Raw genomic sequence first — 13792 nt, forward strand, 5'->3', positions numbered from 1 at the left:
AGTTTCTATAGTTTAGATTATTCTACACTAGAGTAATGTAATATTTTTTCAGTAGAAACATGTAGATAACAGTGGGTACACTGTAAAATAACAGTCTTAAACTGGAAAATTAAAGTTTTTACAGAAAATCTTAACAGTAAATTACTGTTATGGTGATAAAGTATGCCTTTAGGATTGGACCTCTTCTTGCTTTCATAACTGCTTTAATTTTATGTTGTACAGATTTCAACAAGGTGCTTGACACATTCCTCATTTTGGTCCATGTTGACATGACACGATCACACAGTTCCTGCTGATTTGTCGGCTGCACATCTATGATGTGAATACATTATGGTTATCGAGCTATGGACATGGTCAGTAACAACTCTCAGGTAGGCTAGTGTATAAATGATGCTCAGTTGATATTTAGGGGCCCAGTGTGTGGAAAGAATATCCCCCACAGCACTGCATCACCAGCAGGATTGAGCCTTGTTTTCATGGTCATGCCAAATCCTGACGCTACCATCTGCATTTTACAGCAGAAATTGAGATTCACCCGACTACGCAACATTTTTCCACTCTTCTGTTGTCCACTTTTGGGGAGTCTGCGTGAATTGTCTTCCAGATATACCTAATTAAACTTTTAAAAGATTTCACAGGTTAAAATGTACTTCCACGGTTGAGACGTAAAAAAAATGACATCACACATTTTGTTCATGCATATTTTATTCAAGAGTAAAAAAATGTGATTTGTCCCATAGGGCATGCTTACAATGTGTGTATTATTTAGGAGGTCAAATGCCCAAACATATTTTGATAGATAATAATAATAAAAAAATGCTGCAAGATAAAATCCATTATATTTGTTTGTTGAAATATGCATGTAGACCATACAAGACCCAGAAACAGAGGAAGGAAAGTAACCATAAGCTAAATTGTAACAATAATAATATCTGCAGTAAATATAACCAGAGTACAATGTTTCCTGTTAAATGTAAGTGTGACACATGATTTTCTTTGTGTCCAGTTCATTTACATCTGAAAACCATGCTATCATGCTTTGGCAGCCTGAAAGTTGCTTTTCACTGAGATTATATTCATTCACACTACTGAACATGTTCTGTACATCAGTACAACAGAAAAAATTTAAAACACAATGCGTAACACCTTAGAAGGGCATCTCTGCATACAATAAAACTAATATAAAATTAAAAGCAGTGGTAATTAATAACAGAATGAAAAAAAATATATATATGGACCAAATCAACTAAAGGAAGCCTATTTATAAAATGTATAAAAAAGACAAATAAAACTAACAATAGAATTTCAAAATAAATCAATTTAAGTTTACTATTTGAAACACAACGATCACAATTATAATCTCACATAACAATTAGGAACTTAACTGCATGCATTGATGCGTTCCATACCATAGATGCTGTGTGTAAAAATCACTTTTTGTTCATCCTTAATTCACATACCTTTATCATTAAATAGAAAGATGGAATATAAAGTAGAAAAAATATTGATGTACGATAGGAATTTGTAGAAATGAATATAGTAGGTGTTGGGTGTGACTCTCCCAGATTTCGAAGTGTTTCTGCTTAAACTTAGTTACTTACTTACTTATTGTTGGCCATGGGAATCCATTTCATTGAGATCCCATTAAAGATTTTCTCAGCCTGCTTCCCTACTCTACTTAAATTAGAAAAAACAGATTAACAGATTCATGTATTTAATGTCCAACAATTTGATATCCATTAACTAAATTCTGGTCAGGATTCGTCATCAAAGCAAATCATGTCAATATGTTTCAGTTTAGCTCCAAGCCTGTTTGCTTTAAGTGACACAATGGTGTGGCTTTTAGAGAAGCTTTCAACAACACATTTGCAGAATTTCTTCATCGTATACAGTTCAGTGTGTGGCATGAAATCTCACTGAATTTGCAAACTCAAAGGGCGCTGGTTTCATATTTGACTGCACCAACTATTTTATCTTTAGCAATAAGCAGGTGAGAAATGTTGGGTGGCGTCTGATAGCAGGGTATGTCCCACAATTTAAAAACTTTTCTTCTGAGGTCCAGAAATTAGTGTTAATTCCACAATGTTGGCAGTCATAGCGATGGAGAAGAGATGAAATACCCGTGACACTAAGCATCCTTCAGCAGAGAATGCTCAGGTGTAAAATGTCCCAAAAAGTAACCGTATAATTTTTTGCCCTTTTCTCATGTGAAATGTGTAAACAGACAGTGAAGAGAAAGTAAATAACTCTGATACAAGCACATAAAATAAAACCCTCTGAGATTCACCTACAAATGTTGCACTTTCTGACATTTTCGGACTGTATGTAATTTTTGATACTGGGATATCTACAGTAAGAGGTGGAATAAAAATTTCACAATGCTCCTTTCATCCCCCCCCCCTTTTCTTCCCACATCCCCTCCAAGTTATGTCTTGCTAGGAGACGGCTGACAGCGAGGAAGGTGAGGAAAGGAGCAGTGCTGGAGATTACGGAGACATACGCAAAGTGGAGTTTGATCTTTGGTGGCCGGGCCAAAGCACCCTGTCCTCTTTCCCATGCAGGACAACAGCTTCTTACCACAAGGTAAATCAATAAATTAAAGTTCAACAGTAAGATTGCACTGCAGGTTTGAAGAGGTACGCATTTTGCTTTTTTATTCTTTCTTTCTTTCTGATGAAGTAGTGTGATCTAATACTAGCAAAACATGTAGGTAAACAAGATCGTTTTCCTCATCAAGTGAATTTGTGAGTGACTCATAATAAACACCTTATAAAACAGTTAAAATGATTTGTGAGGCATGGATACTGCAATTATGTCTGCTGTCAGGCCCTGTGATGAAGGAGCAGACACGTGTCAGCGCTTAAAACAAAACAACCCCCAACAATTCAGTCTGTAATTGAATTGAGAAAGGGAACAACAGGCAGACACAACTTTCAATCACTTGACTTTTTTTTTCAGTCGAGCTGAAGCCTGCTCATCTCTCCTTATGCCTGCCCTTTGCCGTGAACCCAACTCCCCCCTCCCCCAACCGTGCAATGACATAGTGTCATGAAAGAAATGACCTTTTTGCCATTTTAGATTTGCTGCAGATTTCATTTTCTATCTGAGGGCCTGTTTTATTTTATGTTCAGAGGCCTGAATTCAGGATTTAGCAAAGTTCTTGCTGCGCAGCCACCGGCAGTTCTGAGGCTCAGACAGCACATCACTGGATGTTGCTGTTGTCTTCTGTGCCGTTTGCCTCTGACATATTCATCTTTCCAATGGAGTGACCCACATGGTTCACCCCATCTTTGCGAGGAGGCATACGCTCATTGATGCGGTCCAAGCCCTTAGCCTCCTCAAAGCTGGTGATCTTGTGCTGGGGGGAGAACCCACGGATAGCTGAAAAACACAAATAAAGGGATCAGGATCTTCACGTAACTCCGCAGTTCCAGAGTGTTCTTAATATGATACATACCCTCCCAAGACATGAACTGCTGCTGTGATTTCCCAGGGATTATAACTAATGAAGATGTGTAAATTCAGAATGTGAGTCGTATTAGGAATCAGTGAGCTTATTTCATTAAATGGCTTGTATTTGTATAGTGTTTTACTTAGTCCCTATGGACCCCAAAGTGCTTTATACTACATTCAGTCATTCGCACACTGGTGATGCTAAGCTATATTGTAGCCACAGCTGCCCTGGGGCGCACTGACAGAGGCGAGGCTGCCGGACACTGGTGCCACCGGGCCCTCTGACCACCACCAGTAGGCAACGGGTGGAGTGTCTTGCCCAAGGACACAACGACCGAGACTGTCCGAGCCGGGGCTCGAACCGGCAACCTTCCGATTACAAGACGAACTGCCAACTCTTGAGCCACAATCGCCCCTAATTAATGGATTAGTATACTCTTTTTTATTAAAGTGCGCATGGTCACATGCTGTTGATATAAACTAATCACTCATCTCTGCAACTAACAATAGTGACATGGCAAGCATTCCTCATGACAGCTGCTTTCTTGTAGTTAAACTGCCCTTCCCTCAACTGATGTTCCTTAGACCTCAGTCACACAGGCCTAGAGACTGGTCAGCAACCCCCTGACAACCTCTGGTTACTAGGGAAAATCATGACTGGTGAGTGGGTGCCACTAGATGAAATCAGTCACAAAGATGGTCTCTGCACGAAAAACCATCGCGCAATTGCTTTGGTTGCTATCAGATTGCCAGGGTTGTGTGTAGTTTGTATGGAAGGTGGCCACTTGCATGCAAACACTTGCTAACTAACCACCAAGCAGTAGTGAAAAGAAAAAGTTTAATGCAAACCAGAAAGTGTTTGCCTTAAAAGTGTGTTTTGCTGCTGAACCCAACATGTTTCCAAAGGTAAATTTTCGTAAGCAAACGGCCTACGTTTCCTGTTTGCATTACAGCAGTAAGTGAGTCTTTGCAGACAATTTAACATCTTCCATGCAAAGTACATGTAACTGCAGCAGTCAGCTCGCAGCAAAATCAGTATAATACAAAGAAGGTTTTCTATGCAGCACTGTATACACCTTGGCAACCAATGTCACCTAGCGACAGCAAGTAGCTTCCTGCAACTACTTGTCAGCCATTCAGGGAATAGACATTTTTCACTAGCAACCAGTGGTTACCGTTGAGTCAGCTACTGGTCCTTAGGCAAACACCAGCAAACACTCACTGGTAGTTGTCAGGCAGTTTCCACCCAGTTGCGAGGCCTACAGACCTAGAGGATTTAAAAAAAGGTCTACAAAGTCTACAAGTCTGCATGTTTGTTACTTCAAGCTGTGATATACCTCTTTTTTAAATAATCCAGTCATAAACTGCATGGTAGAGAAAGTGACTTCAGTCAATGGTTTGTAATCTTGCCCTTTTTTCTCAATAAAACGAACACCACTTGCTACAATGTCCCTTGTCAGTCATCCTGCTACTTTAGTTTTGTTTAAAGTGCACAAATAATGTGTCGGATAAACAAAGCTGTAAATCTCTCACTCTTCGTTCATGAGTTAAGATTACCTCAGGAACTCAGACACAGGGGTGCATATTTCATGTTGATGTGCTGGGCCGTTTCTTGTTTTTCTGCATGCAACACTTTTTAGTACCAGATGGAGGCCATTTACAAGCCAAACCCAAAATAATGGGCTTTAGTCATGCATCTCTTAGCAGCACTTGACTTTGCAGTGTTTTCATTTATTATGAATATATATCCCTTAAAAAGTAATTCCTCTCTTTTAAGTAGTGTTTTTCCCTTTCTTGCCCACTTTCTAATTACTAAATGCAAATGTATGCTGCAGTCACTGTGGATGCTTATCAACGTCTTTTCATCTGTCCACAAGGAACAGGAATACTGCATTAGGTGTGAAACAGTTCCTTCCAACCTTAGTGCACTGACTCAAGAGTTACATGAACATGATACCACACCAGCCCCCCACCCAGCAAACACTGCCAGTATTTCCCTGCGATAAAAGAGTCTACATTACACACAACTGTGTTAAAATCCAGCTCACGGTCCTTTATAAAGTTCCATCTCTTCTAAAAGTTTAAATCCAATCATCTAGTTGGTTTTTCTGTTTAATCTAATCTCTGCAAAGTAAAGTGCCAGCCATACCAGATTAAAGAGTTATAAGAGTGGAGGAATTATTTTGTGGGCTGTTGTGCACATGAAAATGTTAGTGGCAGGTGGCCCCTACTCCAGGAGAACCTGATGATATACTGAGAGGGGTGGGAGATGGGTGGGGGTTTACCTTCTCCGTCCTCATCATGCGTCTCGATGGCTTCAATGGCTTCAATGGTGGCTGAGGGGGGAGGAGGGGATCGGGTTACTCCTGATTAAGCCATGCAAATGTAAAATGCAGCCCCAGCGAAAAAGGCAGCTCGTGTTAGGCCGGATGAGATATTGGCAATGCAGCCAAACTCAGAGGAGTGCCATGCATTAGTACTGAGAGAAATACTGTCAATCTGGGGTTAGAAAAACTGTATGAAAAATTATTAAGACAGAGGCATGAAGAAAGAAACTGTGAGGGACAATTAGATGGCAGAAGTAGTAGGCTGAGAAAAACAAAAAAAAAAATATATACATATATTAGATAAGATGACAGAAATAACTTGTAGTTGCTTAGCACTATATTCAATTCCTTTGTTTCAAAATAATGGATAAAAAGCCTGTTAGGTGGCATCATTGTAATATTTCTAAAAGATTATAATACTTAGTTTTGAGAGTTTCATCTCTGTTTTCTTAAATTAATTGTTAAATGTATAAACAGTCTGGCCCCAAAGTGTATTCCTACCAGGGGCGTAATTTCCAGGGGGGTTAGGGGGGTTATGACCCCCTCACCACCAATAATCAGACCCAACCAATATAACCCCCCCAATAAAACTAATTATACTATAATTTCATAATTATTTATATTTTTGGAATTTACGTATTCATATATTTAAATTATTTATCTGTCTGACACTATATTTTTCTAGTACTGTATTGCAGTCCTTCATGGGCATAAAAGCCCAAAGAGGGACATTGTTTTGGAAATAAGTAATGTCTATAAACAGGGGTGCACCAGTGTTTGCGTACATAAGATTTTCTGGAGGAGAACAGACATTTGTTTAGAACTTTTAAAGATGTCGAAGAAGCTCCTTTAAGCAATTACTTTGGTGTTCCTCCACCTCCAAAGAAATGTCAGGAGTCCGGACCACAAAAGAAGCGCGTATTCTCTGAAAAGTGGTTGCAGGAGGTGAGCTGGCTTCAAACAAACGATGAACGCACAGAGATGTGGTGCAGAATATGCCGTGAAAATCCCACTCTAGTGGACAAAAACAGTGCCTTTTATATGTACGCCAACGCACGTTGCAACTTCTTATCTGGTGCGCGTCTTTGATTTTGACAGCGCATGTGCACCTGCGGACCACTTATGTGCACCCCTGTCTATAAACTTTGTTTGCATCACATCAGTTTCGAACAAAATAAATAAATAAATAAATAAAATAAAAGTGGTGTGCTGCTGTGAATTCGTTTTTCTGCCACCTATAAATAAGTCTCAAAAAAGCACAGCAGCTTAAATGTTAGGTCTGAACTTTGAATTCAAGACAACTTGTTCTGAGCACTGATGCAGTTGTCTTGCATATTTGTATGACTGTCATCATGTGAAACTATTAAAAAAACTAGAAGACTGGACCTTTACGTTAACTTAGGCTCTTCAGTTAAGAACGTCAGTAAGAGGCTAAAACAAAGCTAACTTAATTTAAGGTAGATTAGAAAAAAAGGCAGAAGAGAGACAGTTTGAGAGATAAGAGTCATGGAGGGGACTGATGTCGGTCATGAAGAAAATGATGGCGAACAGGCTTAGGCCCAGCCTCGTACTCACCACTCTGCAGTGTCTGTCTGCCTCCAGAAAGAACCCCGCTTGGCAGCATGCCAGTGGGCGTCAGGCCCTTAAGTGTCAACACATTTTCACTCTCCTCTCTGCAGGACAGACAGAGGCCAGCAAACAGATCAGAAAATGCAGCTAAACGATTTTACTGGATGTCCCCACTCTCATAACAGTAGATATACATACAGAGTGCACTCTAGATTGGAAAAAAAATTTTTTTTTTGGAAATCATACCTCTACACACGTGTAAATAATGTACCTGAGAACAGAGAACATTTTGGCCATCTTCCCGATAGCGCGGATCTTGTTTTTGATCACTTCCTTGCGTTGTGCAGCTGCGTTGGCTGCAAAGGAACATGTATACGGTCATTAAAGGCTTTCTGAATAAGAGATGGTGTCATAAAGCTTCACAGTGCATGAAAAACTAGTTTGAAGCCTTTAGACACAAAGAATGTTCTGTTAATTATCTGTCACCTGATAATAATGTGTGATATTATAATAGGTTCTAGGTCACTGTCATACTTTACAGCAAGCTTTCTCAAGTTTTCAAAACATTTTTTAGCAAGCGTTCATATAAATATGCTCAAACCATTTGAGTTCATGTGATGTTTTTTGGTTTTTTTTGCTGGCTAATAGCTTTTTAGCTGTGAATTTAAACAGCATAATGATGAGCTGTAAAGGAATGAAATGTCCAGTAAATTCATTCCTTGCTAGAGTCGTGGGCTGCATAAAATCATAAAATGTCACTAAAGGCCAGCATTGACCGCCACTGTCCACATTTCACTGGGAGATTTACAAAAGGGCGACAAATCAAAGAAAGGCCTCAATCCTCGACCCCTACAACGAGAGGTTTTATTATGCTGTGAAGGTGCATTTTGCTGGCATGGTTTGGGTCCACTTGTCGCCTTCTAGAGAAGGGTTGCTGTAAATCAATACGCAGCTGCTCAGAGTCATCACCTTCATCGTATTGACAAGTTTAAAAATAGTGTAAAACTGCAATGGCCTTAACAGTCTCCACATCTTCAACCCTTTTCTGGAGATTTAAGATTGACGTGTTAGGGCATTTTCACACCTGGAATTCGTTTACTGTGGTTTTACTGTGGTCTAAATCAGTTGAAGAGTTTGTAAACTTGTAGCCTTTAACCTGCACTTTGGTTTCTTTTAACACAGAGAAAACTAAAAGCGACCTGCATTACCTCAATACAAACCACGTGAGGACATTCAGTCCACTTATTGGCCAGATGTGTCTAGGGTGGGACTACGAAAAGTAAAAGCAGGAAAAAGCCGCTGTGTTCTGGACTTGTGGGTAACGCTGAGAATTTACCTTAATTTCAAGGCTTGTTAATACACTTGGTGTGCACTGCACCTCTATGACATTCTGCTGAAACACAGAACGCAAAGTTTACCTGGCTATAGGAAGTCTTTTGGCTCAGCATTCACCCGCTACAAGCAAGTATGTTTGAAATCAGACATACACTACCTCCTCCCCAGCGTCTCTGTGTGGTTGTTTTTGTCCACAAACCTGTGATTACTGTGTTCATCAATCAATGTTAACGTTACCATAATGAGATACAATAGGTTAGCCTTTCCTTCAATATTTCACACATCTGTAGTTTAGTGTATGAAAAGTTTAAATGAACAATAATAAATACTAAAAAATGAAAAATGGCATGTTTATTTACAAAACATCTTACCATCAAAAATCTCATCTTCATCATTCATGAGTTCATCATCAGAGCAAATGCTCAGCACGTTCACCAGCATTTCTGTGACTGGGATAAAAAATAGAGAGTGCAACAAAGGTAAAGTCACTGAGCAATGAGCCGTGGAGAAAACTGACCCCCCCCCCAAACAAACCCAGACAAATACAAATACCTTTTTCTCCAACAAACGGCAGAGACCAGGTGAAGACATCCATGAAGTTGGGCAGCCAGTAGGGATGGGGTGAGCAGTTGAACTGTCGGATGTTCATCACATTATTTTCATATTTAAGTACAGCAGCTGTTGGGGCAGGTGAGACACAGAAGAGGAAAACTTTCCATAAAGTCTCATAACATTTTATGGCATTAATATGTAGTTATAGATCTGATGAAGGCAACATAAAATTCCTTTTACATAGATCCATAGAGCAGATATGAAGTATTCATATAAAAGAGAATAGAGTTCATTAAATGGTCTAATGAATAATTTAATAAAATTCCATTCAAGTGTATTTATATGACATCAGATCACGTAAATGGTTGCCTCAAGGAGCTCAATGAGTGCAAGGTAGGGAGAAAACCCCAATAATCAGATGAACCTCTGTGAGCACGCAGTGATTTAATGGCATGCTGCAGTGGTATATAAATGTGAGAAGAGGTGAGTAGATATGCAATGCTTAGTGTATCATAGGAAGTCCTGCAGCAGTCTGAACCTATAGCAGCATTACTAAGGGAGGGTTCAGGGTCACCTGATCCACCCTAACTGTAAGCTTGATCTAAAAGGAAAGTTTTAAGCCTAATCGGAAAATTAGAGAGTGCATCTGTCTCCCGAATCCAAACTGGGAGCTGGTTCCACTGAAGAAGGGACTAGAAGTTAAAGGCTCTGCCTCTCATTCTACTTTTAACTATCCTAGTACCACAAGTAAGCCAGAAGGCAAAGGGGGAAAGTGCTCTATTAGGATAGTGTAGTGATACGGGGTCTTTAAGGTATGAAAGGGCCTGATTATTTATAATCTTGTATGTGAGGATAAGGATTTCTAGATTAGAATAGCAAATTTATGTAGATTTCAGATTCAATAGTGCCACTGCTGCCCAGTGAAAGCATGATGTAGCGAGTAGAAAGCCAATATTTAACATATGGTATGTTAAAACTCTAGTGAGTGAGGTAATCATTTGTAAACTTTCCCGCTACATACAAGCGAGTTAGAGTTAAGACACTGCTTGGCACTCTGCCTCTGTCTGTTCAGCTGTGATACACTCTGCTACATGTGTTGCTCACAGCCCTGACAGCACTGTAAACACTGGTAGTAACTTTATTTCTCTGCATCTCCGTTGATGCATAGCAACTACGGCATATCACAGTTGTGATTAAAATCATTTAATGATAATAACTGTGACATAACTGTGTCACCACGACTCAAGCGGTCACAGAATAGTTTTAATCTTGAGTATTATTTGATTTAAATAAGCCTATTGAAGATAAATTTACATACTTTTTTTGTGTTAAAATCCTGCTCCAGAGTTATTAAGATTCAGTGTGAGATTCATTCTGACGTGTCCTCAGAGGAACCATAACATGTTTATACTCAGTGATGTTAAAGAGAGGGGAGAAAAATAAAAGAAAGTCAGCCACTAGATGGCCTAGCAGAGGCAGGGGACTGCTGACACTGTTATATCAGGAGGAATAAAGCCACATGGAGATAGTCAGCAATGCCGACAGTCCCTCCCACGTTCCCCATCTAACATAGCCTATGGCAACCAAGACACAGATCTGAGAACACAAACAAACGGGGCCTCCCTGATGCATTTTTATGCCTGCACACAGCTACATGCAGTTGCACTAACTCGTGCACTGCAGTTTGTATTGTTAAAAACATTTTAGTACGTAAGTCTGAGGAGCCTATTGGCAATCTTTTTAATCAGATGTAGGGCCACGTTTTAAGGTTTATAAAATGCCAAAATGTGCTTCTGATGATCTACAAATCTGTTATTTTTCATCAGTTAGTTACAACCTAGATTCAGCTAAAATGAAAGTGGTGCAGGTGTTCCACTGGAGGAATCTCTCTCCTTTCCAGCAGCAGACTTTACTATTTTCTGTTGCAACATTTAATAAACGAACGTGTTCATTCTACATGGCGTAATATAATTCGGACCCATATTTGTCATTCTAAATAAAAACAGCAGCAAGAAAGCAACACAATATCGCACACAGGAAAAAAACAACAACAAACCAACAGAACTGCACATGATGATGAAAAATGGGGCCAAAACAGATGAAGAGATATTCTGACCTTTGTTATTGTAAACATCCAGGTAGTTTGGCGCTGAGAAGATGGTAATGAGGGATGGGAATCCAGTCGTCTGACTTTTACGGTACATCCGGTAGCTTCAAGGCCATTACGTGGAGGTGAAGACAGAAGAAAAGCAGAGCATTGCTCTTAAATAGGTAAACGTTCATTTATTTTTGTTTGTGTGCATAGGTGTGTCTTTCCGTGCTTTTTGTAGCGATTACATACCCAGCATCTTGTGCTTCGTGCGCTCGGATTATGGATAATAAGTTATTGCTCTGTAGGAACTCACATACAGCTGGATAACTGAAAGATAGTCAATGAAAACTGTGTTAAGCGGTGACAACACGAGGTAAAAATAACAGAGTGGTGCAAGCAACAGAGAATGGGAGTGACTTGGTATAATTTTATTTAAGGTGTGACTTACTAATTTCATATCTGGTTTCACTCTCAGATTTCTAAGAATTTTGCACGGGTGATGCAAGTGTGTGAAAAAGCATCTGATATCTACCTGGTGTGATAAAATAAATATATAAAAGCCAGATAGCGGCAGTCAGACCTTCCTGCCTCTCAGCTCCGTCCTTACAGGAAATGTGCTGCTAAAGACTGTGGCTGCTTTGTTTGTCTATGTAGTGCTTTGCAAAAAAGGGCTGCTCCACCTTCGTATCTTTGTGTGCACTGTTCTGTATATCAAAGTTCAATTCCTTATAATCATCTCACTTTATTGAACTGGAAGTGTTTGAGGTATTTCTGTCGACTAGAATTGATATTTTCACTCTGCCATTACTCCAAACATCTCAGAAATTATAACAAATGTGGGGTCTCCCAGGCAGTGTCGGTGAGAGAAAAACTATAAATGGACTTAAAGCATCTGCTTCAAACATTTTGGTGCTGGATAAGGTGTCCTCAGAGGTCTTGAAAGCAGGCCGGAGCACAAAAAAGACCGACAGCATATTAGGCAGGAGTGCTCATAATGTTCAGCCTATTAGTGGATGTGTTTCAGCTACAGCTATAAAAACAACAACAACAACAAAAACGAGTATATGAGTATAATCTGAAATGGAACCTACTTGATCCAATCCTTGATTTTACTGTCACACAACCTCTCTATTTCTGCTTAAGATACGTTCATTTCCAAAAAACAAATTAAAATGTGGCTGTATGCCATAGTGGTATTCCTTATTTGTTTATGTATTTTGTTTTCTAGCCAGATGGACAAGAATATGTCCCATGAAGACTAACAATGCTAACACATGACTTCCAGTGTTACAGTTCAGGCCAGAGTTTCATAGCCATGAATCATGGAGCAGTGCATCAGGCCTCCCTAACACAGGAGGGAGAAATAATGACAAGTGGATCACCTTCAGCTACCAACCACAGTAGGGTACATTTAGCAGTTGTCACCTGAGATTTGTAACACCTGAAAGGTTGTCGTTCAAAAATCACATTATCTCTTCAAACTGAGTCTTGTAGATTTAAAAGAAAAAGAAAAAAGAAAAAAGGATTTTAGAGAACAGTTTAATTAGCCCTTTTAAATGCAGCAATTACTGCCCTCAATGCAACATCACCTCAATCTGTCACTTCTCTAAAAAGTTTTTTTTAAAGTCCTTTGTGATCTCTTTATTTCAGCTGCTGCTTTCAAGAAGTTACAAGAATGATATATTTTAGTCCCTCAGTTCCAGCTACACACCTCGCACACATCGCAAACTAGGCTGTTTCCAGTGTAATTGATTGCCATACACTCTCTCTTACCCTGATATTCTTCCACTGACCTATCACAGACAACAGCTGTAGATACCGAAGGGCCTAACATTACAAAACAGCTCCAATATATGGACCCCAGATGTTGGTGATTTCAGCTTTTCATACACGAATGTTCACTAAATGCAGTTCTTTTTAACAACTACTAGGGGATGAGGGGTGTAGCTTAAAATGACATCCTGACCTATTGAGGTTTTGTAGACATGTGACCACTAACTTGTTGGCCATTTTGAACATGACAATCATGGCGACAATGTAGGCTCAATTGAATAAGGCATGTCTACAAACACAGCAGTTAAACTATGAGCTGAGCTGTATTAAAACTTGAATCAGTGTAACATTAAAAGGAAACAATTTGTCTTTAACCTCCTAGGACCTGGCGTCCACATATGTGGACATCACATTTTGGGTTATTTAGACCAAAATACTCAATTTTGCTCTACAAGGGCCTGATATCCACTTACGAGGACATTATACTGCCACTGATCTATCGAAATTTTAAACGAATGTCCTCATATGTGGCTCTTATTTTTCTTAGAAACAAAAATCAGGTTAAAAAAAATCTGGTAATTCTTTGTTTTTACATTCATCAGGTCCCAATCAGCCCAAATATCAAAGAGAAATTAAAAATGCATGCCATGGAAGAGTTCGGGTCTTAGGAGGTTAAAGTAAAAGCTGTGCT

At 39.5% G+C, this 13792-nt stretch overlaps 1 protein-coding gene and 1 long non-coding RNA gene across 3 annotated transcripts in view; one reads left to right on the forward strand and one right to left on the reverse strand.

Annotated features, from left to right (window-relative positions):
- Nucleotides 1-759: 759 nt before the first annotated feature.
- The window catches only part of ppp3ca (protein phosphatase 3, catalytic subunit, alpha isozyme), a 30599-nt gene continuing 17566 nt past the window's right edge, over nucleotides 760-13792 (reverse strand). Inside the window, exons 7-14 of one of the 2 annotated variants that reach the window (XM_085470158.1) lie at nucleotides 11578-11655; nucleotides 11353-11447; nucleotides 9237-9362; nucleotides 9056-9133; nucleotides 7621-7705; nucleotides 7356-7453; nucleotides 5739-5789; nucleotides 760-3381 (exon numbers count right to left, since the gene is read on the reverse strand). In XM_085470158.1, the coding sequence (XP_085326284.1) occupies nucleotides 3203-3381; nucleotides 5739-5789; nucleotides 7356-7453; nucleotides 7621-7705; nucleotides 9056-9133; nucleotides 9237-9362; nucleotides 11353-11447; nucleotides 11578-11655 (790 nt within the window). In that variant the 3' untranslated portion in view covers nucleotides 760-3202. The remainder of the gene's footprint in view (nucleotides 3382-5738; nucleotides 5790-7355; nucleotides 7454-7620; nucleotides 7706-9055; nucleotides 9134-9236; nucleotides 9363-11352; nucleotides 11448-11577; nucleotides 11656-13792) is intronic. The other variant, XM_085470159.1, reaches the window with a different exon arrangement.
- On the forward strand, nucleotides 2521-4153 carry LOC146700102 (uncharacterized). The gene is made up of 2 exons (XR_014922509.1): nucleotides 2521-2583; nucleotides 3671-4153. It is a non-coding gene; the product is annotated as an uncharacterized LOC146700102 (long non-coding RNA).

The sequence above is a fragment of the Copadichromis virginalis genome, linkage group LG10 (genome assembly GCF_057382275.1).
Source record: "Copadichromis virginalis isolate Kocher_CV1m ecotype Utaka linkage group LG10, C_Virginalis_male_GT1.1, whole genome shotgun sequence".
NCBI lineage: Eukaryota > Metazoa > Chordata > Actinopteri > Cichliformes > Cichlidae > Copadichromis > Copadichromis virginalis.